The sequence below is a fragment of the Pagrus major genome, chromosome 4, assembly GCF_040436345.1.
Source record: "Pagrus major chromosome 4, Pma_NU_1.0".
Lineage (NCBI taxonomy): Eukaryota > Metazoa > Chordata > Actinopteri > Spariformes > Sparidae > Pagrus > Pagrus major.
Window position 1 is genome coordinate 10,327,884 of NC_133218.1, and position 27,468 is coordinate 10,355,351.

The 27,468-nt window shown below is 40.3% G+C and overlaps 1 protein-coding gene across 1 annotated transcript in view; it reads left to right on the plus strand.

Annotated features, from left to right (window-relative positions):
• adamts17 (ADAM metallopeptidase with thrombospondin type 1 motif, 17) overlaps nt 1–26,307 on the plus strand; it is a 113,554-nt gene extending 87,247 nt beyond the window's left edge. The window contains exons 15-23 of the mRNA XM_073464567.1: nt 3,011–3,131; nt 8,880–8,960; nt 9,815–9,972; nt 12,384–12,543; nt 17,929–18,064; nt 18,628–18,832; nt 20,270–20,422; nt 25,092–25,269; nt 26,003–26,307. Of these exons, the coding sequence (XP_073320668.1) occupies nt 3,011–3,131; nt 8,880–8,960; nt 9,815–9,972; nt 12,384–12,543; nt 17,929–18,064; nt 18,628–18,832; nt 20,270–20,422; nt 25,092–25,269; nt 26,003–26,154 (1,344 nt within the window). The 3' untranslated portion in view covers nt 26,155–26,307. The remainder of the gene's footprint in view (nt 1–3,010; nt 3,132–8,879; nt 8,961–9,814; nt 9,973–12,383; nt 12,544–17,928; nt 18,065–18,627; nt 18,833–20,269; nt 20,423–25,091; nt 25,270–26,002) is intronic.
• The last annotated feature ends 1,161 nt before the right edge of the window (nt 26,308–27,468 follow it).

Below are 27,468 nucleotides of genomic sequence, written 5' to 3' on the forward strand. Positions count from 1 at the left end.
AAATTAATTTATTAATGAATTTATTATAAACTTCATGAATGTTTTTGTGACAAAGTAGTTTGTGTTCCACTCATTCCATCACAGAAAAATGAGAGCTATAGAAATCATTGGGACTGAAGACTGCTGTGATGTACATGTTCTTTACAGGTGGATGGAAACTTTTCACCATGACTGTATGTTCTTTTCATAAAAAAGTTGAATTATCTTTTTGAAATCTTTAAAATGACATCTAGAAGATGAAGATGAATAAAAACATATTTTTGATTGGGGGGGACATTAAATATATTGTCTTGATTACTGATTTCAGTTAAGTATATTATTTTAGAAGATTTACTAAATCTTACCAGTGTTTGAAATGTTTTGTACCATTTACTTTGCAAAATACTTGGTCCAGCCTGCACACTGGTTCTGTGTTCACCTGAGAGGGAGAAGCAGTGGAAGAGTTGGAGGATGGCGGCTGTGAGCTGTGAGCTGCAGACAAAGAGAAGTAGGCCGATGCTGAGGTTACAGAGGGAGGAGGAGGAATGGATGTTTTTCTAAGCCTGGCATGTGAGACTCAGGCATGCTATGAAAACACTGGCAAGGAGGGAGAGAGAGAGAAGAGAAAGAAAGGAAGCAGACAGGAAAAGGGGAGAGGAATATATTCAGCGAAGCTATGAAAATAGACTGTGTCTGGCTGGAGGAGGACCCTGAAAGTCTGACTGAGCTGGAGAGGGCCATATGGCTCTGTGATTCAGCAAACTCTGCACCATGCATCACTTTCTCTCATGCTCTGTGTGTGTGTGTGTGTGTGTGTGTGTGTGTGTGTGTGTGTGTGTGTGTGTGTGTGTGTGTGTGGCTTAAATTTTGAATTTCTGATGCAGGAAAAACAGTCTCTGTGTCTTAGGAGCCTCATGAATCTATAGCATAGATGTGTTGCTGATTCAGACTACCAAGACTTAATGTGTGCAGTCTCACACACACACGCACGCATGCACGCACACACACACACACACACACACACACACACACACACACACACACACACACACACACACACACACAAAACTGTTATCTCCTGTTAGTGTCAGCAGTCACTGCCCCTTGCCTTGAATAATTATCATCTTTCTTTCTTTCTTTCTTTCTTTCTTTCTTTCTTTCTTTCTTTCTTTCTTTCTTTCTTTCTTTCTTTCCTTTCCCTTCTGTTGTCCTCAGCAATGCCTGTTCCTCTCCCATCCTTAGTGATGTTGTCCTACAGGGGTCAGTCTAAGGACCATTACTGTATACATATCTGTATACAGTATATCCTCTGTTAAGGCCACTGCTTTGCTGACATCATGCAGATCTCCCTCTCCAAACATCTGCCCCAACTGCTCTGGATCTGACAGTCTCAAAATGTCTTGCAGCTCAATCAGGGCACAATGGTAGTTATTTTAGTTGATCCTCCCAAAAACAAGCGATTGAAGCCCAACAGCACGTGTTAAGCAGCTGACCTGACCTGACTTTCAGTGGATAAGAGAAATCCTACTTCCTCCAGCTGAGGAATATTGCAAAAATAAGGTACTTCCTTTCTCAAAGTGATCTACCAAAAGATTTAAATACTAGGGCTGTGTGATATTGGAAACAAAAAGAACTGACATTGCAGTATTTTGGTTTAAATATTTTGCATGTGTACATTGCAGTGTCGATGCAGAAATGATATATTGTGCAGCCCTATTAAATACTCTAGTTTTGTCTCATCTTGATTTTTATAATGGATTATATTCCAGTATCATCCAAAATAGCATGCACACTTTAGAGCTGGAACAAAATACATCTGTGCTGCTTTTAACAAATCTAGAAATGATTGACACTGGATCCTTTTTCAGGTGCCATCAGTCAGTCCCAGGTACTTTCAGAAATGATTTTAAAATGTGTGTCTTAATTTATAAAGCCATTCATGGTCTCACACCTCCTTCATTAGTGACCACATACTGTATATAGCTTTATGTAACCTAAGGATCTCAATGGCAGCTTTGCTGGTTGTATCCTTATTGAAGTTGTGTTTGCTCTCAGGGCACCGAGGGTTTGAAGTAGCTTACAGGAAGGACCGGGTTAGCTAGCTCTGCTAATGTTTGTCTCTTTGTATATATTCATGTGCACATGCGCATCATCACTATAATTGCCTCTGTGTGTTGTTGTTGTTGTCATCGAGCTATCTTCAAGAAATCTGCATAATTCATTCACTGTAGCAGGTGTGTTTTCTAAGAAATTATGCTTAAAGCTCCAAGGTTAGATTCCTGGTCTAACCTCGGAGAGGTTAAATCTGAGGTTGATCAGTTTGTCTCAGACATTTGTCAGACATGTCAACGATTCATAGAACTGTACTTGTAGTTACATCCAGGTAACTACTGAACATGAGATTACTGCTGTGCAGCACTGTGTTCTGCCATTCACTGTAATAATGGTGTTCTATGTGAGTTACTGAAAAGGAGAACATTGCAGAGCCTTTCCTCAAAAGTCAAACCCTTAAAGTCCAATAATCTTCAGGGCTGTGGACACACCCCATTGGCCCTTACAGTATGGATTACTGCAGTAAATTCCTGGCTTAACTGGCCACAAATTGTAACCAGCAGTCAAACATCTCCTCAGTTACACTCTGTATTCATAAAAGTAGTGCTCATTCATAGCTTTGTCAGAAGCACTAACTCGTCGAAGACATTTCATCAACTACTCAGTTCTTCCATTCTTTATCACATTTATGTCAAATAGGCTAAATAGAGGTTGGTGCAACCATTACCTTAAGTTTTAACACCACCTCCTGATGGGTGACTGAACTGCATATGACACCAGGACAAGACAAGCTCTCACCCTGCATGGTTCACTTTTTTCTTTTCAAAATACATTATACCAGTATACACACACATATGCAAGGTGTCTAGACAGAAAGGTACACACGCACACACACACACACACATGGCAGTGTGCACTACAAACACAGCTCATCAGCTGTATATTTTATAGTTGTTCTCGACTGTTTTATTGTCTTTAGAAAATTGGCTGTGACGGCATCATCGGCTCTTCTGCCAAAGAGGACCGCTGTGGTGTTTGTAATGGAGATGGGCGCTCCTGTAAGATAGTGAGAGGAGACTTCAACCACACCAAAGGAATGGGTGAGTGTGTATTTCTTAGTATCCAACTAGCATTCTCTATGTGTGTGCTGATGTATGCAGCTGATATTAGCTTTCTATAAATCGGGTATCATAATTATTGCCATTCATTGCTGATGGGATGCAGTTTCTTTGATTTCTTATATTTAGCTGCAGATCAGTGCGACTGTTCATTGGTGTCCTGAACCTGCACTCATTCTATTATAGTGTATAGTATAGTGTTCTGGTCTAAATGCAGTTTCCATTTTCTGATGGAGCACTGTTATCATTTCATGTTTTGTAGAATTATTTAGGCATGAAATGAAATGATCAAATTTTAAAAGGCAGGCATGAAATTGTCTACATAAGTTTCTGCCTCATATTTGACCGGTATTGAAGGACAAACATTATGTTAGCTTTCAATATTGCTCAGAGCTCAATGTAGATATCACATGATGGATGTTTCTGTCTAAAGCCTGAAGGTTCTGAAGAGAAATAAGTTTACACTACAGCAGTTGTCCTTACATTTCCAGTCTGCTGCATTGGTTTTAAAAGTGTGCTCAGGTGTGGTATATTTAAAGGTGCCAGAACAATATGAGTTCAAAGTTTATTAGTTTCTTCATCCACTTGGGAGTCCCAAACTCAGAAATGATTAATTGCTACACATTACTTCACAGTATGCTACTTTACCAGACACCAAGAGCTGTTAATCACCTGAAATATCTATTTGATACAATACTACAAATAATACAATACTACAATGTCTGTAATTCAGACAGGGAGTGTTACTATTTCTAAAGTATTCTCATCATCCTAAAAATCCTGGAAAAGGAATAGTAAAACATCTTTGATTTCTTTTTTTTATATATAAGCAATGAATATTAAAGAAGTCATGTTCTGCTTTTTGGGTTTTTGCCTTTCCTTTATCATGTTATGTAGCGTTTTTGTACATGTCCACACCAAATAAAACACTGCTCCTGCACTGCCTGAAACTTCTGTAACTTATGCACATCACTATGTAAAAGGCGTTATATAAATACATATTTTTATAGATTTATTATAAATATAAACACTCCAGTCAGTCAGCATACAGTTGCTCCTGCTGTAGCAGCGTTATTTTAGATCACACTACCTTGCTCGGCATGACCCACCCTACTCTGCCTCTGATTGGCTACATCGTGCCCATTAAGTAATCTGTGCAGCTCTCACCAAAGATTGAACAGAGGCAAGATGTCTCACTTTGTAGCTTAAACGGAGCGTTCAAGACACAGTGTGAAAAGGGATGCTGCAGCAATGCATCATATGAGAAAAATGATGTGTTTTCAGAAAATTAAAGTATGTAGACCTATTCTAGCAGGACCCCCCCCGCTGTTCTTGGAGTACAGCTATAGGATTTGCAAGGTCCCATGATTTCAATAGAAGTTTCTAGATTCTTTTTTCCTGAAAATATATGACTTCTCTGTGAGTCGGCCATATAAAACTACTGTTTGTATTATGTATCTGGCAAAATAACACCCATCCCTACTGGGGCCTGGGTGAGTTGGTATAGAATGACCCATATGGGAATACTGTTCACTGCAGGGCAATTTTGACTAAAATAAAAGGACATGGTGCATTGTGTAAGTGGACTTTACCCGCTTCTGCATAAGACAGGCTTACATTTTTTAGGCTGTTGCACTGTCAGATGATTACAGTGATATAACAGCTCCTGGTTGGACTGGATATCACACAGAATTGAAGCACATACTTCTCATTATCACCTTCTTTGCACTTACTAATTCTTGATCGTGTATCATGGTGCCAGCAGTGATGATGGATGTTTGGGTTATGTTTCTGTAGCCAATGGACACTGATAAATGATTTAATGATGCAGCAGTCATTCTCCAGTGTCTACATCACACCACCAACTGAGTTAGATGAGGGGATAATAACAGGAATTGGAGCGTGTGTGTGTGTGTGTGTGTGTGCGCGCGTGTGTGCGTGTGTGTGTGTGTGTGTGTTTGTGTGTGTGTGTGTGTGTGTGTGTGTGTGTGTGTGCGTGCGTGCGTGTGTGCGTGTGCTAGTGTGTGCACATGCATGCACATGCTGGTGTGGTCCACAGGACATGTGACCTCCCCTCCACTTCCTTGTCTTGTCCTCCAGTCACCACTAGGCAATGTAAGAGGGTATCTACCTGTGTGATGGCTAAACCAAGAGCTGTCCCCAAGTGTTTCTCATGTAAGATGCATGCAGTGCGTGTGTGTGTGTGTGTGTGTGTTTGTGTGTTTCCTGCACTGCCTGGAGTGTTTTATTGTAGGTAGATTAGAGAAGCAGTAATCTGTGGGCTCTTCTGGGGTGTGGAGACTGAGTTGTTTGAAAAAAATGCTTGGTTTCAGTTACATAACCAGCTGTTTGACCCCGTTACCCCATAACCCAGCCGTGAGGTATGCCAGGGACGCATTCCTTTCATCTAAGGTGTTTCCTTCCCCCTGCTGCTCCTGCCAGGAGGAGTATCAGTGGAGGGAGCTTTAGAAAATGTTACAAGTTTGACATTTGTGGTTTTGGTCAAAACGTCATACTTAAACATTTGGCATTTGCTTCTTAAACATCAAATGCGGTGCTCGTAAATCCAGGTGAGCCCATGGGAGTCTGTGTCTAACCATAGCTGAACAGGCAGGGTGGTGGAGGTTCGATGGAAACAGCTGGTTGGCTTTCAGGAGGGAGTGGTGTGTTTGTTCATTGTGGATACAAGTTGCCCAAACCCTCCGAAAAGATCTGCACAGGATCAGTTTCAGCCTGGGCTCACAAAAGTTTGTGTCATGAACGCGACCTCTTGAAATGCAAATATCCCGTGTGCACATGAAGAGATTCTGCTTCCTCACCATCAGAGGATTATATTGAAAGGCTTTTCTACACAGGCAGTGCACTCAAAGATGTTTAGTGTTTCGATCTAGGGCAACACATTAAGCAGCTTTTGAGCACTTGGGTACAGAAAGACTCTCAAAACAAACTCTCAGCAAGGTTTAAGCAAGGCAAGCATGTAATAGGGTCTTAGCTTATTAAATATCTTTTGGCTAACTTGTCACCAAACAATTGCCTAGTAAACACAGTAAGTATCTGCCTGGATTGGCCTTTATGATGGACTGCATAGGGATTTGTCTTTCTGCTACCATTGTAATGTGATGTAACCATAGTAGGTCAAAGAAAATGTGTAACCAAATGCTAGTGGCTATTGCTGCTTGGTCAGACATATTGTAATCCCTCACATATGAAAGCTTTTTCATGTGTTGCAACCACTAAAGAATGCAAAATATATATCAGGCCTCAAATTTATCGGCCCAATATTGATGACCTGAGTTTTGCCTTGTTATGAAGACAGGATAGCGGCTGCAGTATTCACATCATTCTCTACGGCTAATTTGCATTTCATCGTTTGGGTTCATTTAACAAACTTTTTGCTGTCTCGTCAGTGTGTCTGTGTTTAATTTCACCTGAAAGTGGCTCTCAGTCAGAGGCAACTGCATTCTCATGGTGTGTAACAGTGTGCTGTGTGCTTGAAAGCTCAGGGGATGGATTGGTAAGTATGAAGTTATATCGGTGTCTGTAACTGTGAAATACTATGCTATGAAATAATGTTGGGCATGATTGTGTACTGGGCACAGTAACAAAGCAGCTCACTTTGACCTTGTATAAAAGTAAAATAAGTTTTTCTTTTATATCCATTTCTAGGAGAAATCGATATACTGTATGAACTTATTCAAAGTTAATCATCACCAACTAAATTGAGTCAACCATTCTCCTCAGTTGATACCAATCTCAGGGAAAATATTTTTCTTTTTCCAACCTGCATATTTGTAGTTCTGGCCATCATCTCTATAAGTTACACCAGAGTTTTATGACTCTCCTAAAATGCTTTACAAAAGCCTATGTTTATGTTTAACAGACATCTGAATCATGACTGTTGTCTGTCAGAAGCAGTGTGATGTTATACAAAACCTCGGTGGATGAATGGTGATGATGATCAGAAAACACTGATGAGTTGGTGTGAAAGGTGATGCCAAACATCATAAAGTCTCTTAGTTTGGAACACTTTTTGCACCATATGAATCAAACCTTATGCACTAACAAAGTGGATGTATTAGTAAGAATAATTAAGTTGTGAGTTTGTTGCACAGTAACAGGTGCAATAAGCTAACAGGGTGTAGGAAATGTCAACAGTCTGGTTGCATGGACACAGTTCTTAGAAGTTAGTCAGGTAAAATTGAAAACACCACATCCATATTTTCTCAAATTATTTGGAAGTGAAGACAGGTTGATTCTCTGGTCAGTGTCCCTGACCAAGGCACTGGCTTAGATCTTGAGTTGGTCCCCAGGCAAGGAATGATGGCTGCCCACTGCTCCTCAAAGATTGGTTCAATGCAGAGAGTACGTTTCACTGCGTTGTATGATTGTATGTGACAGAGATTCAATGTTGTGATGTCCTGTTGGTTCAGTTATAGAGCTATGCCCCACAGAGGCTCTGTTCTTAGATCCCAGCTGTAAAGATGCTTTGGAAAATGTTTTGTAACCAATCAGAATGACGGCCAAAATGACAAAATTAGACAGAAGCAATAGCAAACAACCAACAAAAGTAATGTTACCTTAAAACGTAGGTCCTTTGTGGTCATCACTTTCTTGAAGATAATATGGTTTAATGCTGACTATATAGACTGAGGCTCAACATAATGAAGACACAGTCTTGGTAGAATAATTGGTACTATCAGATTGAGCTGCTTTGTATGAAATAATGCCCAATAAGTATAAAAGGGGTATGCTGTGTGTGGAGAAGGGCTGGTGGCTGGTTGTGTGACATAGATTACACAATTAGAGAGTAAAATATGTTGTCCATAATCCCTCAGCTATGTGGCTGTGATTGATCTTATTGTTTTACATTGCCCATCAGCACCACCACAGGACCGTCAAAGTACATCAACTTAAAGTGCCTCTTTTTTCTATTGACAGGCTCATAGTGTTATTAAGTGTCTGACAACAGTATGGAAAGGATCCCTGCAGACATAAACAGTAACATCCTTTTTCTTAAAACAGAAACAGCCGCTATCCCTAAATCCATCAGATTCCATTTGCAGAAACAGTAATTTTATTGTTGTATAACACAAATCATTGAAACTCGACAGAAAAGCAAATTAAACCTTTCCACCTGAGTCAAAGGTCTGGGACCAGGCAATAATTTGATTTTATTAAATGGAATTGAATTTTATTTTATTTTTTTTTTTTTTAGTAGTGATAATAAATGGAACACAACAGATGGAAATTTTGAATTTTCGGAAAAACACATTAAAGCACATTAAACTACAACTATAACACCACAACTTGTTCAAAAAGGGTCAGCACTTATTTGAAATTTAGAAATAGAAGGGCAGAAAGACTGGTGTAGTCCTTTAATGACTCTAAAAAGGGAGGAAAGATGTGTGATAAAACTGCACACAAATTATAAATACATCTGACTCATTGTGGGACTGAATTCAGTTGTGCAGAACATTTCTGATACAGACACAGGTCACCAGCCCGTCCCTGTCTCCATGTCTACCTCTGTATGCTTCTGAATCTGTTTTCAAAAGGCAGACAAAAGATCCGCGCACTGCACTGATAGCGCCCAGCTAATTTAAATTGTCTGACTTTTGCACTCAGTTCGTTTTTTGACCGAGCACCTGTTACAATAATTTGGATGTGTGTGCCTTTTACTGTGTTTATCTCTGAATTTGTTTTCACCTCATATTCCTGTCTCTTTATCAGGTTACATCGAGGCTGTGGTAATCCCTGCAGGAGCCCGCAGGATCAAAGTTGTGGAGGACAAACCCTCACATAGCTTTCTGGGTAATGATGCATGTGTTTTACTGGGTGTCCTAAAGGTCCTTGAGAACAATCACTGCTAACTTAAAGACAAGCTCACAAACACAACACCATGACATGTTTAACAATGTTTAACAATATCACATTTACCTTTACCTTGAGGGAGGGAGCAACTGCACAAGCAAACAGCTCAGTACACTCCAGAATGATCGTTTTCTGTTTGTTGCTTACCTTTAAATAATTCACGTTAGCAATGGACCAATTAAATACATGTGAAATGTCCATTCAAACCACAGTTTTTCCAGCCACCCGCAACTCTGTGTAGCGTCTCCACCTACAGCACAGGTTGTGATGCAGTCAATGAGCACAGGTTTGGTTCTGGTCACGATGGTGTCACACCTGGAAAACTGATTGTGGTGACAAGAGTCCTAATAGTCACTGTGTCTGATGTTAGTCATGAAATAGCTCCAGCACATAACTCCACCTAAAAACATTTATTTACTATATTATAATTATATTTATTAACCAAACCACAGAGATGTCTCTCCAGGTATTGCTTTATATTACCATACAGTAAACAAGAGCAACTTGTAGCCATTTCAATTCTACTCCTCACAAATTACTGATAGATGATGAAATAACATCAAGTAGTTGTCACTTTCTGCCCTGTTGAATCTCAAGCGGAAACAATTCATGAACTTAAAGTCCACAAATACACAGAAAATGTGCTGTGCTGATGGTCCAAGACTTTAACCTTCAACATCTATTTAGTGTGGGTCACACATAGAGCTGGGCAGAGTGGGTGTTCATTATCCCATGACAAACAATAGGTTTGTGTGTGAAAGTTTTACTTCTGACCTCCTGTGTGTTCCTCACAGCCCTGAAAGACTCTAGTGAGAGGTCCATCAACAGCGACTGGAAGATCGAGCTTCCAGGAGAGTTTGAGCTGGCCGGAACCACGGTGCGCTATGTTCGAAGGGGACTGTGGGAGAAGATGTCAGCCAAGGGACCCACTAAGACCCCCTTACACCTGATGGTAAGCACATCAGTCACATGGTCCTGTGTTGGTTTATCGGAATACACACTGGATATAGTGACGGGGGAGGGGGGTACACCGCAAAAGGTCGAAAGGTTGTTGCCTTGACTTCTGTGGTCCGAGTTGTGGTCTGATTATTCAACATATATGGTTTTATAATTGGACATTTAAATTTATTTTTACACCAAACCTTACTTACATCTGTCTTGCAGAGCCAGGAGGAGTATTTCCTCTCTGACTGCCAAGACGGACCAAAACCTGTCTTTCTGTGCTTGCCGGTGTGTGAACTGTGTCAGTGCACAATGGCCGCCCACCCAGTTGAATAGTAGGGGAAACACTGGTATTGTTAGTGTGCATGAGGATTATCAATTTGATATTTTTGATCTTTAATTATGGTAAATTATCATAACCATTTCAAGTGACAACACTGTGTAGTGCCAGATCAATTCTGGAGGGCCCCTTATTGAATGGGGAGTATTATTCATATTGGCATATTGATATCATTTTCATGTAGACAGATCAGTTTTTTTTAAATAGTACATCCACAGAGGCTGAAGAAAGCTGCAAAATAAAAGTCTATTTTCCTTAAAAACATTGTTATGATTGTGAATTAAATATTTTACAGTCTTTGTCAGGTCCAAAATGATTGATTTGTTCATCTCTGTGTCAGAATTCTGACAGTTGGTTCCAGCTTCTAACAAGGTTTGTCAGCCAAAAGTATAACGCCGTTGGTATCATGTAGTATCTGTGTGTTGCCAGTTTGAGGGAAAAAACTGCAAGGATGGCTGAGTTCTACAGGATGCGCCCAGCATACTGTACTGCCCTAACTTTAGAGCTTTAGCTAGCATAAGCAATGTTAACATTGGCTAGCATTAGTGATGTTAACGTTAGCTAATATTAGCGTCTTTAACATTTGCTAGTGAGCAACAAACTGGCAACCACTTGAGGGGGCAGATGATTGGAACAACAGCGGTGTTGTGACGTGAAGGGGGGAATGGAACGCCACGTTTAGTGGCTGAATATTACCGATAACACCTTTACCCCTGACCAAGTGTTCAAATAAGTGACTACTACTCACTCAACTATACATACTGTATGTAAGGATTCTATTGGGTATTGGAAAACAAGAAACTATGCTTACCTAAGTTAGCCTCAGTCAAGTCGTGTGATCCTCAGGTCACATGTAATACACTCTAAGAGTCTAAAGCCAAGTACATCATATCTATTGGCATTGGTTGCCCTGGAGACAGGAGCAGAACATAGAGGTGGACTAGCTCCGAAAGAGACTGTGACATTTTACCTTTTGTGCAAAGAAGAAAGATTCCTTCACATAGACTTCCCTATCTCTCTCTCTCTCTGTGTGTGTGTGTGTGTGTGTGTGTGTGCGTGTGTGTGTGTGTGTGTGTGTGTGTGTGTGTGTGTGTGCTTGACCAACTTTTTTCAGTCTCTTTTTGTCTCCAAAATGTCGTGTCTGCCTCATGGCGTGTCCAGTCTCACGCCAACTCCAATCTCTTGCCACAGGTGCAACTCCTGACTGCTAATGACAGCCAGAAAAACATCGTGAAAATGAAAAGTTCATGATATGCAAAATCTTCTTATCAAATACTATACAGAATGTCTACACTTCATGCACACAAAAGACCACACACAATCACCCCTGCAGAGCTGGAGACATGGCTGAACAGCTGATTACACTGCTGGGCATAGTCGTAAGGCAGTGGTCTGGGATGTAATGGAAGCTAATGAATCTCATGTCAGGGATGTCCATTTATGACAAACAGTGTCCTGTTCAATATATTTCATATACAGGTATGTTTGGGACACTGAGCTTACTACAAATAAAATACTACATTACATGGATTTGAACACACTGCAAATCATCTGCATTATCAAAACTGAGCAGAAACAATATGTTTTTTTCTTCATACTATGTGCTGTATTCGGCCTTGCTTCAAAATTTTTGGCTTTGTCATGCATTATTAGTTGTATTGGAAGTATTATTGTAGTAATGGAAACTGGTTAAAATAAGTTCTTAATGTTTTTGGACTGGTTTTAAGACAATAACTACTTTTTACACTATAATATATTGTTTGTGACTATAATATATATGTAAATATATAATATATATATATATATATAACATGATCCATCAAAGATACAGATGTTTTATCAAAGGTTGAACTGGGCATATCTCATTTTTTCATATCTGACAGCTATCCACACTATGTTCGAGCAGGTATGCTCCACTCACAGACTTAATGAAAGTATAAACAGTCCTTAAATCAATCAGATTAATAACTGCACTTGATACAAATGTAAAACTCACAAGAACATTTTGTTTTATTGAGGTCTGCAGTGTGTTGAAAAGGCTGCTTCTCTTCTTGTTAAGCCTGTCTCTGTCGTGTTCCCAGGTGCTGCTCTTTCATGACCAGAGTTATGGAATCCACTATGAGTACACGGTGCCCCTGAACACAACACAGGACAGGATCAGTGAGGAGCACAAAGAACCAGAGTATCTCTACATCTGGACACACAGCAGCTGGCAGGACTGTACTGTCCAATGTGGAGGAGGTAACACTGACCAATATCAACACACATATCATCACATAATGTTATGTTAAATACAACCTCTGCGTGGAAAGAGGTAGACTTAACAGTGAAATCATGTTTCAGGTAATAGCAGTGCAAATGTTTTTGTGAATGTCATCTGCTTTGTTCCTCTTTGAACTGCCTCTAGCTGTCTGACCTACTCTAGGTGTTCTGCCCTATGTGTTGATGCTTTTTGGAAGTTTGTCCTTGTTTTCTGAGAGAGATCAGACGGGGTCAGGAGCCATGAGACACTGTGGTGTTGGGCTTTACAAATACACGTGATTTGACCTGACCTGAACTGGCAGAACATGAGACAGTGTTGGGAGAAAGGATCTCTTTATTATTCCTGAGAGGGAAACTCGGTTGGCAACAATCAAGAAAAAGTCACTCCAAAATGCAAACTTTGAAATGACATTCAAGATCAATAAACATTAAGTCTATAAAAAATAAAAGACAACAGCTAAATTAGATTAAGAACAATGAGGCTTTGTTCTTATTTCCTTTTTTTTGTTTTTTGTTTTTACAAAACAACATCCGAGATGAAAGACAATGAACAATGAAATTACAAAGTTTGCTACTGTTTCTCAAAAGATATGGACTTTAGGATTATCTGGCCCAGTTCTCATTATTGTAAAATAAAGATCCTTCAGGAGTAGAAGCATTGGCCTTCCTGTTAAGTCAGTTGTGTGTTCACAGAAGCTGACCAGTTTGATATTAATCACCGTGATGTGTGTTCTGGAGCTACATGTGATGTCAAGCAGACAGATGAGGTCTAATTCACCATTAAAAGAGATAAACTGAGCTGTAGTGGGTTTACCCCCAGCTGCTTACTACTAATCCAGAAGCACCTGACCTTGTCTCTGCGATGAAATTATGAAATTGTTTTCTGGTAATAATTAATATACAGAGTCATAATTACTAGACAAGCCCTCGGAGCTGTTCTATATCTCTGCCTGTGTGTATGATGTGTATGCAGCATGCACACTGACAGAAAATAACATGTAGCGAAGGGAAAAGCAAATACATCCACAGTGGTTACAGGTACATCAGGTGTATGCCCGTAAAGGAAATCACTTACTAGTGAAAACTGTTAAAATATGACACAAACTACTTATTAGTCAAAGCTGTATGAACAGCTTTATGCCATATTTTTCCATGTATTTGAATCATTGTAGCTACACCAAGTTGCTGTATCTGGCATCACTACAGTACCTCTGAATGAGTATATACTTCAGTCACAATGACTGATTTGTGCATGGAGGTCATTATAATAGAAGTACAAGTATATTGTATTCTAGTGTCATTGGGGTTTCAGTGTCCTCTGAAGTCTTATGATCGGTGCAAAGTGGCGCGTAGCGTGAGTAGTTACTTTCACTCTCAGCGCCCACGCTGTAATGGTAAATGGACTGTATTTATGTGGTGTTTTTCTGTTCTTAGTGACCAATCAAAGCGCAACACAAGTCAGCATTCACCCATTCACACACATGTTCATACACTGGTGGCAGAGGCTACCATGCAAGGCTCTTCAGGAGCCATAACCATTCATACACACTCACACACTGATGGAAGAGCCTCCAGGAGCAATTTGGGGTTCAGTGTCATTACCAAGGACACTTGGACATGTAGACTGCAGGCGTACCACAGACCCTCTGATTGGTGGATGACCACTCAACCTCCTGAGCCACAGCTGTCCCCAGGTTGTGTAAATAGCAAATGTACTCAGCGCCCATGGACGTGTTGCTCTTAAATGTGGTGTGGTCAGGTGCATCGTTATCTTGAGGCAGCATAAAACGACTACACCATAGACCAATAAAAGCCTGGTCTAAAGTTAATGCTGCTGTAACTTCCTGCTATTTAAAGAGTACATTATTTAGATAGTATGATGTGCATCTCTATGAACCAGACACAGGGTTGTGCGTCAGTGCTCTTCCTCCTTACAGACAATGGTGCGATTTCTGCTGCGATGTACAGATAGTGAGGGTAAAACACATCCGTTGATCCATCCTGTCCTATGTCAATGGTTCATCTGCAGCTGGCAGTGTAACAATATGGGGAATTTCTTTGCACATATTAGGCCCCTTAATACCAACTAAGCATAGCATAATATAGTATGATATAAAAAGGTCCAACTGTGCTAGCTGTGGTCACATTTATTCAATCTGATAAAAATCTTTCTTTTTGATTAGAGATTCCAACTTCACTGTTTACGTGGACAATAAATAAAGTGATCTGTTCAGATGTGTGTTTACATTCATTTAATCAGAATATAACGTTCTTGATATGCACTAAATGTCAATGCAATTGTTAATGTTCAAGATGGACCCACATCGTGTCCTGGGAACAATATTTGCATTTCTGGTTCAGTGGATTCTGGCTTTATTCATCTTTTCAAACACTTGTTTGAACCACTCAAATCGACCCTTTTGACCATCGAGAAGTCCTCAATTCTTTAGATTTCTCCAACAAAGAAGTTGTAGCTTTTCGGTTACAGCTCAGTTCTGTCTTGCGACCCTCCCGGAGGCAACGTAACCTCATGTTGTCTCCACATTAGGCGAACATATGCAGAAAGAATATGTTTATCCCAAGCAGAGAGAAATGATCAAATGAAGTGTTTACATGGTTATTAGGTGTTACTTTTCTCCTATCGAATGGATTATCAAAGGTTTACACCACCCCTCTTGATCCGATCGAAAATTCATTCAGATTGGACTGGTTGGATCAGTCTTTTCAGATTGAAGTGGTTACATGAGGCATTTAATTCCTGATTGAGCTATTATTCTGATTATTAGAGTATTAGGGTCCATGTAAATGCAGCTAGTGTGTCAGGAGGTCTCAACAGTCACCAGATGTCAATCTAGTGCTAATAATGCACCTCTGGCTGAGGTAAAACAGATGATTTGTAGCTTGATGACCGTGCAGCAGACCGATGTACAACATTTGCATCAGGCTATCCTGTCAACATGATGAACCTCCAAGAACTGTTTCAGCAACGTTGGACCACACACCACAAAAAAAATTCAGCCTGTTCCACAGTCAAAATGGGGTTTTACACAGGACTAGAAATATATGTCTAAACTAATAGCACTGATTATGTGTGTCAATAAGTAGTTGTTTCAATAGGAGACTTCACCACCACAGTGAGTACTATTTCTGGGAGAAATGTCTTGGCATCTAATGATCCGGGAAATCAAATATCTGTGTTGTTTTTGGCCTCTGAAAGCTCATAGATCTCTGGCAGTTAAAAGAGTAAAAGATTAAAATATGGACATAAAGGCGGATTAAAGGAGAGGCTGCTGTGGGTACTCTGGGCAGACTGGAGCCAAGTCTAGAGTCAGAGGTTGTAGGATGGTGGGGAGTTTGGACAAAGAGACGGACCAGTGGCTAATCCAAGCCAGGTATTAACAGCATATTAGACAGAGCACACACACACAAACACACACACACACACACACACACACAAACACACATGAACACACATGAACACACAGAGCACAGGCCAATCCTAATTGTCAGCCCCCCCACTGTTGATTTCCTGAGCAGCTCATCTTATCCTCTTATTGCTTTCTAATATTGGTATCCAGCACTCAAAATATTTCAAATTACATGTGAGAAGAGCTCTTTGAAGTTGCAGTCCACTGCTTTCATCCAGGACATGAGGTCAGGTGCTCCTGGATTAGTAGTCAGCGGAGCAGCCAGGGGTAAGCCCACCACTGCTCAGTTTATCTCTTTTTAATGGTGGATTAGAGTTTATCTATCTGCTCGACATCCCATGTAGATGTAAGGTTTGACAACCAAAGCACACATCACATTATGTAACTCATCAGCTTCTTTAAACACACAACTGACCAAACAGAGCAACAGATGCTGCATGTTTCTGCTGAAGAAAGACCACTGACGTCCAACCATCCCAGAAGGAGTTGAGCTAGGAATCAATACAATGTACACTTACAGGGATACATATGCCTTGAAAGTCTTCGCCAAGCATTTATATTTTAATTTTAAAATCTGTATCAAATAACAAATGTAAGTTGGCTACAACAGAGGTCATGTGCCTGTTAACATTAGTGCAGCAGCGTTCTGCAGCAGGTGGAGTCGGTGAAGGGAGCTCCGGCTGACACCAGCACAAAGTAAAAGCATGGATAACTTTGTACAAATCAGAGCAAGACCGGAATTATCTTATTTTGGAAACATTCTTAAGCTGACAGAAGCAAGACTGGACAACATAACCTTTAAAACAAGATGAAAAGTGCCGTTCTAAAGCTTTGTCTGCATCTTGAACCATATCAGCTGTTATGATATGCTTTTTCTTTTCTATCCTGTTTTTGTTCTGTATTTCCACATCAGAACCTCCGTAACCCAGATTGAATTTTGACTAAGATAACATGCTTTGTGAAAAATGGTCTTTGTAATTAAGATAAGGGAGACTTTACTGTAATTTATCTGTGTGCAGTGCTTTCGCTTCTCATTAACATTTCTTAAACAAAACTAAGGACTGCTCCTTTAAAGCTCGAAGAACAGCATCATGTACTTCCTATCTGTCCATTATATAACTGTGTTTGTGCCCACGCTTCTAAATACACCAATGCTGTTTGCTCTCACAGTTACTGAAACACAGGTTAATACTCCTGTGAGCAGGTCAATCATGGAGTGACATTTTGGATCCTGTAATCAGAGATCAGGATGTAGCTCGGCTGTCAGAAGTGGTTTGTGTTCCTTGATGCATCAATATTACTGAAATCCTGGGCCAGAGTTCATGTGATTTGTTGATGTTGTGCTTTAAAATGTGGACTCTATAAAGCCATACAGCTGTCTCTATTAATGTAGTTAATGTTCTTTTTCTTTGCCTTTCTTGGTGGCAAGTTGTTTGTGGTCCTGTCTGGCAGAATCATTACAAAACAACCACAATGAGTTAATCGTTGTCAAGCCTCTCTTATCACAACACTACAAATACCAGAGGTTTGTACTAAGGGCCTCATCACAGTAGACAGTAGACTACAAAGTGGGAAATACGGTTCTACAACAAAACAAAGAGACTTGTATCACTCTCCTGAAACTTAAACACCCACACCCTCCTCAGGAGCCAGGCCAACTCTGTGAACTACATCAGAACCTCAGCCTCATGTGGAGACAATGGTTCAGTAAAAGTCAGTTAATTACAGGCACAAACTCCAAGAGCTGAGGGCCTTTTCTCTCTGCTGTCCTCTGGACATGTTCCAAAACCCCTCAGAACATGTGGAGCGCTGACCTGTGTGTGTGTGTGTGTGTGTGTGTGTGTGTGTGTGTATGTGTGTGTGTGTGTGTGTGTGTGTGTGTGTGTGTGTGTGTGCGTGCGTGCGTGCGTGCGTGCGTGCATGCGTTTCTGTGCAGGTGAGAGGAGGACAGTGGTTTCTTGTATGAGGATAGCCAATAAAACCATGGAGGTGGTCAACGATAGCTACTGTCAACCTGAGAACCGACCACACCCCCAAGTACGACTCTGCAACTCTCATCCCTGCCAGTACCGGTGAGACACACACACACACACACACACTGAGACAGTGATTTGTAGTTGCTGGTTGCTGCTGGTCCGTAATTGAACGTAATTAAATTAGGAATATTCTGTGAAGCAAAGATGAACACTTTTACTTTTTAAAAATATGCTTTAACAGTGTTTTTAGTTGTAATAGTTTAACTCAGAATGGCTTGACACAACAGTCGTGACCTATTTTCTAACCCTTAATCAGATTACAGACTACATATATGTAAATCATCATCATTGCACTTTTTACTTTGTTTTGAAATGTGTCTCTAAATGTTATTTTGAAAGTATGACCACACTAAACCTGCAAAGTGCCCAGTGAAGGTCCAACACCTCAGTCTTTCTCTGTGGTCACTCATTTTTTTAAAAAGCAGTGTGTAAGACACAGCCAGTGTTTGATCAAAAGATTAAAAAATATATCCACCATTATCAACAGCATTTGAAGAAACCACAGTGTTGACGTTCTGTCAAGGATGTGTGCTGTGTTGCAATTGTACAGTTGCTCTGTACATTATGAACTGTCTGTAATCACTTGGTGCTTTCCACAGGTGGGTGACAGGAGAGTGGGGATCCTGCTCCGTCACGTGTGGTAAAGGTCTTCAGCAGAGGGAGGTGGTGTGTGTTTACCACCTGCAGAATGGCTCACTCATCCACACCAGGGACCTGTACTGTCAAGGAGCAAAACCTCCTCCTCTGCAGGGCTGTGAGGGCCGCCTCTGCCTCACCGTGTGGGAGGCTTCAGAGTGGTCCAAGGTATGTGGGATCTGCACCTCCTTTCCCCGTGAATAATTAATCATAGAAGTGAATTATATAATATATTATATATATTCATGGAAATATTCTGCAAGGCAGCACTTAATTAAAGGTGCATACTCCAAACAAATACTGGAGCGTAACCGCTAATTGCTGCTGTCTGTAGCTGCCGTTGGCTGGTTAGCTCAGTTAGCTGTGTGGCTAGTGGTCCGAACTGGAAGCTCTCAGTGGCATTTTGAAAACAAACAGGCCGGGGATAGCTGGTTATCATGCTTCAACTTCAGTAGATATCGCTGCAACACAGTACATAGACGTCTTTGATCATTTCTTTACATTTGGTTGATCATTTTGTTCATTTTTGAACATTTTAAGCTGAAATTCTCACATATTTCACCTTTAATGAGGAGGTCACGTAGCCATCATCATACGTGTCTTTCAAATTTTGCATCATGTTATGATATTTCACTTTTCATACACATTTTACATCAGACAGCACTTACAAAGAGCATCAGTGGTCAGGAAAACAGGACAGACCATAAACAATACAAAACTGAAAGATGTGGTGTTTGGTTCTTCCTGCAGTTTCCAGATCTTCTTTATGAGTGAGTGACACAGACAGCAGACAGAATCTCTTCAAAGCTTTACATTGGTCAGAAAAAGTACCCCAAAGCAAAAAACTCAACTCAATAAACTGAAGAGGAGCAGTGACAAAATCTCTGTGGCGAATGCATTACAGTCAAGCAAAGAGAGAGGGAGAGAGTAAAGGGGATAAGGGCTGATATGCTCCCAGTATGCAGGGCTGGGGGAGTGCAGGCAGGATCTGAAAGAGAGCACAAATAGCATGGGAGACACTAGTGTGACAAATTTACATTGTGATGCTTTTAGGAAACACCTCCTCACCTGAAGATAGCTTATAAGATGGATTGTACAGTCATCTGAGCCTGACCATACTTAAGGGACCCAGGTCAGTTTTGACCATGTTGGTCATGTTTAGAAGCAGAAGATGTGTTTTGACTCAGGAAATATTTTACGGGCCTATATGTTCATGATTGCTCAACAGCAGCCATACTTTCTCTAAAAATACATTTTTGTATTTACAATCTCCTGACGAGCATAAAAAAATGTTCCTTTTTGATTGTGCAGAACAGTTTTCCCACAGTTTTCTTGTCAAATTTCTCCAGTCTCTCAGCTTAAATAACAATGCAGGTGTGGAGCTGATGCAGAATAAACAACATTGCCTGTGTTTATAGCAATAAAGTCTGAACTAGTAAAATTATATGTACAAATATGTCAACCATTTCAAAGGTGTGTCTCTTCTATGAAGGAGATCTGTGGCACAGAGAATAAGATGTGTCAGGCTGTGGATACACGGCAGGATATATTCCTCTTCTGTTGGTTTTCATTCCTAGCTATTCTTTTTTCCATCACTTCTTTCAGTGTTCGTCAGACTGTGGTCAAGGTGTTCGGGAGCGGACAGTGTCGTGTACAAACCCTCAGGGTCTATGTGATCCTCTGTCCAAGCCCACTCAAGAGGAGCCCTGTGAGGACCACTCCAAGTGTTACGAGTGGAAGACTGGAGACTGGTCCAAGGTACGACTCTCTTTAAACCCAATGGTTCATGAATGGTTAAGATGTAATTAACGAATATGAGACATTTCTGATGCAAAATGTATATGTGTATATATCTATATATCTATCTATCTATCTATCTATCTATATATATACATATATATATGTATATATATATATATTTATATATATATATATATCAAATATATATAAACCTCTTAAGCCTCTTGGATGAGAGGTGAAACATCTTCAAGAAACTGAAACAAGTCCAGTTGTCTACTATACAGCACTTAGAATTACCATGACTTGGATGACTGAGGACCTTCATCAGTATTTATCTTGAACAAGAATTTTAGCTGAACATGATGAGCATAATGACGAATGAATAAAACAGTCACTTCATACTGATTTTAAAGGTTGCTGCCAAAGTAGAAGCATTTAGCATTCAGGCAGATTTATGAGCTTAGTTGTTATCTGACCAGGCTCCCCTGTAAAGGAGTAAGTTTCATGTGTTTTGTATCAGGGCTGTAGCAGACAGAGATTCATGCTAATTGTTAATTACAATCCGTTTGATGCTAGTGTTTATAGCTATTAAACAAACAGTCAACAAATGTTAAAAGCTGTTCTTCTTTAGAAGTGAGAAAACTCTCCCTTCTGGATTGCATCATTCTGACGGTTTGTGGCTGTAATGCAGGGGAGAAATCATGTCGACCTTGCTGTGAAGTATGAACAGTGCTGAGGCAGGTTCGCTACAACCTTGTGTATGTCTCCTCATGAGGACAGGGCTGACATGTGGACATATGTCAGGTTAAACCTTATATTTTTATGTGACAGTGAATCTCAGGTGATGTTGTGGAGTAATGAAAATGTAATCTAACAAGCAGTGTAACAAATGACTCTCTACAGGAAGCAAATAATTAAAGTAATGCATTACTTTTGAAAAAGTAACAAGTAATGTGTAATACATTACTTCCTTTGTGTAACAACTTCAACACTGGTTAAGATTCAGTCTCATTAAGCTTTATTTTTTGACCAACAGCATGAAAGGCTAACAGTGATCTATGTGTAACCTGCTGAGTACCCTCAGTAAATCTACTCTTACTGATCTGTGTAACTCACTGCATCTGTCATTTCAACAGTTCTTGTCTTGGTATCAGCAGGTAAAAAACATAATTAAACAAATCCTTCAGGTGACTGTTCCTGATGTTCCTTCTCTTCACTCACATAATCTGTCTGTAGTGGTGAAAAGTAAAGATTCCTCAGGCAGGCAGGGAAAAACCAGGACATCACTGTTGGGACTGGGATGGGTTCTGATTGGGACTGGATGTTAAATGTGTTGATTTTCCATTGTATCAGTTAATTCAGACATCAGTCCCAGCAACACTTTGACCTCCAGGGCTTCACTGTTTCTATTTGTGTTTCTCCTCTCATCATCACCTCTTTGTGTCTGTGAGGAAACACTGAACTCATTTGAGTGTATAATGATGCTTGGCAAATGAGTTGTTGTGAGACACCATGTGAGCTCCATTACACCACTGCCATCATGGTATTATTAAATTTTAATGACATGTCTTCCGTGTCTGACTAACAGAAACTAAACAGCAGCCTCACTACACAGCACAGCCATGTAGGGCTGGAACACCTCTGTCAATGCACCAGTGCCTGCATTATGAATTATGAGATTCAATTAATCATTTGTCTCATAATCATAATTCTGTTACATCGTCTTGAATGATTGTTGCAATTACTTTTTAACAATACCTGCATCCTGTGTGGTGATATCAGCGAAATTACAAGTGAGTCAGATTGTGGCTAAATGTATCTTGTTGCTGTGGCAGAATAGCCATTTAATTGGGTTGCAATTGCAAAATGTACTTACATAATGGCAGTTAATGTTGTTTTAAGCCAGTCCAAGAACAAAATACCAATTAGGAAAATAATGAGGGCCACCATATAAAAGTTAAAAAATAAAATCTCTTGTTTACTTATTAACAGGCCTCAACTTACAACCAGATTTCATTGGAATTGTTGTTGGTATCTTATCCTTTTGTATTTGTGTGAGTGAGTGAGTGAGTGAGTGAGTGAGTGAGTGAGTGAGTGAGTGAGTGAGTGAGTGAGTGAGTGAGTTAAAAAAAAATTATGTATGACTCCTGTCCTGCAACAGATGGCAAGGCCCACACAGAGCCCTGATCTCAACATTGATACAGCATAAATCCACAGAGGAACTGGGGCAAGTTCCAAAATACCTTAAAAAAACATGTGCTCAAGTGTATCTACAGTAAGAACTGTTGCTGTTTTAAAGGCAAATAGTGGAGAAACACAGAAACAAAGAAATCTAATAACTCTAATCTAATATTATTTGATTTGTTTCTGTTCAAATTATTTTAATATGTCATGAGAAATAAAACATATTCATAACATTCATTTTAAAAGCATATTTGGCCCAAAGTAGGTGGGACAGGAAATAACGTGGGTAGGATTGGAAAAATTAACATCATGGGTAGCGGGCCAACAACCGCATTGCACAAAGTTCCAAATCATACATATTTTCATCAAACATTTTACTGTCATTAACATCTGGCGTTGTCCTTCCACTCTGCAGCCAAGCAGAATCCCTTCTTCTCTGCTCTGCTTGTGTTATTTCATCTGCAGTTTTGAGTATAAGTATATACAGTATGTCTTCCTGTGTTTGAAGGCAGGTTGAGGTTGAGCCTCAAGTTCACTGCACCTTTCAGCAGTGTCATGTGTGTCACTGGTCACTAAAAGCTTGTCACATAAACACCAGTGTAGTAGTGTAGTAGTTTGGTTTGCTGAAATCATACCAGGTGCATACAAGAGACCCAAATGACAAACAAGTCTTCAAAGTCAGGTGGGCTGAAAAATGTGAACCCTGTGATCTGTCTTAATGAGCCCCTCACTGACCTGTCAGCTGAGCACAGGTACTGCAGGGTTTATATTGATATTGCTGTGTTGGTGTTGTTTCAGGACAGTCATCTCAACTGACCAATCATGTTGTTAAGTTGTCATAGCTTTAGCCATGTTGGTGTTGTTCCATGTTGTTGTCCTGTACCGGACTGAACATATTCTTATTCTTCTTCTTAATTTGATTAGATTTAGGTTTGTTTGGATTATAATAGACTCTTTCACAAACACATGTTGGAAAGCATATATTCTTTTTCTCTTGCTTTAAAATGACCAAAACATGATTGGTCAGTTGCAATAATGGCCCTGGAGCAACATTAATTATGATATTCCAGGAACAACACCAACACAGGCATCTTGTCATGCAGTACTACAGACTGTACCAAGATCTACTTCAACTGTCACTGAAGTCCTCTGTTGAACTAAATGGGTAACTTTTTAAACTTAAGTTTGATTGTTTGACCACGTTGGATGATGAAAATAAAGCTGTTCCAAACAGCTTCATTTAAAGACAGGGTGAAAAGCACATTTTCAGACAGTGTTTCATGGAATGCATACACATTGAATCGCTCATCTGTTCACAGGAAAAGTGACACAAATTGTCAAATGAAGGTGCTGTGTGCTGTAAGTCAGGATATAGTGAGACTGAAAGCAGTGTGAAACAGCTGGCCTGGCTCTGTCCAAAAATTACACCTACTAACTAGGGGTGTAACGGTACACAGAAGTCGCAGTTTGGTACGTACCTCATTTTTGGGGTCACGGTTCCATACAAGTTTGGTACAACGGGAAAAAAGCAACAAATCCCAAATGCTAGGTTTCTTTTCATTTATTTTGAACAGACAGTAGCGCAAATTAAAGTTTGTTCACCCTAGCGGCGTTTAGTCCCCCCTGAGGTAGTTGGTACAGCCTCCTGTAGTGCCTTAAGCAGTAAACAGAATGCACTCTTGCATAGGTCATATTTTTATGTAGGGCTGATAAAAAACAAAAGGTATTTGGTCACAATCGGCTGCAAAACTGAAAAGCATCTCTTGTGTTATAAAATACATCGAATAATGGTAAAACCTGTCTGCTCTCACATCTAGAGGCTGGTTAAAAGCTGCAGGGATACGTTTTTGCACTCCTGTCATCTTTTTCTGCCTAGCTCAAGGGATGGGCACATCTGGGTGATGTCGTCTGATATATTTTAACCTGTTGGATGTATTTCCACTCACACTCATACCGTACAGCTGCCTTACACTGTGACACACCGTCCACATCCTATAAAACCAGTCGCTCTCCACTGCTGCCATACTTCACTGGGAACCTGAAACTTTCCCACGCTGATTTGTAAAGCAGGCAGGTCTTCTAGCTCTTGCGTGTAATCCGAACTCACCATTCTTGTTTTGGGTTGGTGCATAGGTGGTGTCTTCTTCTTCTACTCTTTTTCTGTTGTGGTGGTTGGCATACAGTGTTGCATTACCACGCCTTCTCCCTTCTGGATTGGAGTGTGGATCGCCTGTGACTGACTCAGATGTATTCTTCACCTGACTGCATGACATCAATACTGTGACAGTTCTGGAGGAATACATGTACCGTTACACCCCTACTACTGACACATCTTAAGATCAATAATTAACACATACCGTAGTATCTCAATTGTTTAACCTGTACAAAAACAGAAATGTAAAAATGACCGTTTGTGGTTACAGGGGGATTTTTCAGGTACAGTATATACTAAGAGATGTATGTATGAGCAGTGAGAACTGACACCTCTATTTGGCTGTTTCAGTGTTCGTCATCCTGTGGGAAGGGCCTGCAGTCGCGAGTGGTCCAGTGTATGCACAAAGTGACTGGTCGTCACGGTAATGACTGCCCAGTGACGCTGAGACCACCGACCTACCGACCCTGTCACCATGGTACCTGCAACGAGAAAGTCAATGTGAACACCATCACCTCCCCCAGGCTTGGTGAGACACTCACTGCACTGAAAGGTTAAAGAGTACAGAACGTGACTGAATACCTCTGACCATACACACCAAACAGTGAAATAATGAGCAGCTTGTCATATTGACCAAAATCAGAAATTATCATTTTCATAGCATTCGACAGCTCCAGCTCTCATGAGGTTCTGAAGGTATGTTTTGAATACTAACAGAACAATAGTTTTCATCAGCCCTTTACATAGGATAGGGATCAAAGGTACTTACAGCTAAACTTTGAAAACTTGTCACAAAATTTCAGTTAAAGGTGCTATTTGTAAGAAAAGTTGATTTTTGAGTCTCTTTCTCAACTAGTCAAATAATGACGCTCTGGGTTTCCCAACTCGTCAAAACCTCACCGCCATCTCAAAGCGTCATTATTTGACAGGTTAGGAATGAGACTCAAAAATCAACTTTTCTTACAAGCAGCACCTTTAAGGGACATCTTTGAAGTGCCACCATCATAAAAATAAAAATTAAATAAAAACTGGTATCTTGACCTTATAAGGAAATATGCAACTAAACCTGGGAGTCATGGGAACACATGGTGTGGTCTCAACCACTTTGTCACACAGTGGCAAAATGCTAGTATTGGCTGTTTTGGAGGGCAATTACAAACAATGCATTGTGTTATTTAGTTTGAAGGGCTTGTTGAAATTGTGATGCAGCAGATGTCACATGTGTATACTGACTTGTTGCCTCTCCTACCCCCACCCCGCAGCTGCTCTGACCTACAAATGCATGGGGGACCAGTGGACGGTGTACTGTCGTGTGATCCGAGAGAAGAACCTCTGTCAGGACATGAGGTGGTACCAGCGCTGCTGTGAAACCTGTAGGGACTTTTATGCCAAGAAAATACTGCACAAGAGCTAATGACCAAATGCACCTACTTTTCCTCCAGATAGCGCTCCTTTTTGTAAATGTTTTTAATATTGTTAAATGTTATAAGAAAACAATTTCTATTATTGATGGAACTTTTTGTATTTAAATAAGAAAATGGCAAGTACACACAAGTGTACATTTTAAATGGGCTCATAAACTTTGGTTTTGGTGAAGACTTGAAAATGTCCAATATTTCTTTTGCTGTACACCAAAAAAAACAAAAAAAAAAATTTAAATGGGGGAGCCTTTAGCATGCTGATCCAGGCGGCTTTATTGCACAGAATGATTGAAAAGAAGTGCTTGATTTTGAAGAACTTTCTGGCAGGTTTATCAGACACCATGGGATTATGAGTTAGCCAGAGCTTTCCCCTTCCTCTCTTCACTAATTTTGCTCTCCTTTGTATCCTTTACTCTGTTGTACTGTATTATAGCTAATTGTTGTAACTAGTTTATAGGTTTATACATAAGTAACATGATGATACTTAAGTATTAATTAAGTATACTGTAATAATGTGTAAGTCTTGATCAGGAGCCATGGTAAAATACTGTAGGATTACAGTGACTCAACCAAGCTAGTGATAGGAGACCCACTGATCCACAGGTCTGTTTGAGGGCCGTGGATAGCTCATGTAGCAGAACATGGTGGATGCATAAAACATACACACTAGGGGTCCATACAGACAGAATCAGGCGTTGCAGTGATTGGCCGCAGGGTTGTGCGGCACTATGGGAGTGTCATTTCACGGCCTGTTGGTTTGCTGTGATGTTATGAACTTGAATCCCTGCTGACCCAAAGGGTGGCATCACTGCACGCCACGCCACAGCCAGCTGCGGCAGCCTCAGCGCGCTTACTGCATTCAAAAAGATGGGATGATCCAATATCTGATTCTGTCTGAATGGGCCCTGTTGGTACATGGTTGTTTTGTTTCCAGTCCGTTGATGGATTTTAAGATTTTTTGCCAATAATATTACTCATTATTCTAAGATTCACTTAGTTCAACAGTGCGCCCACATAATGCTGGTAATATGAGCAGAAACCCATACAGTATGAAAAGTGACACTTTTCATTGGCTGTTTCAGTAATCGTTATCCTGACCGTGGGCATGCCAAAGCTTGCTAAAACCGCATTGTGCTGCTTCAACCCATGATCACACGTGACGGCACAGCAGTCACGGCAGGGCTGTTATGATTGTGCCTGCTAGCAAGACCAACCACAAGAATCCAACTGTGGCTGAGCATATATTCTTTATTCTTATGCAGCACAGATTTTAGATGCACATCAAAATAACAATGGCTGATTCCTAC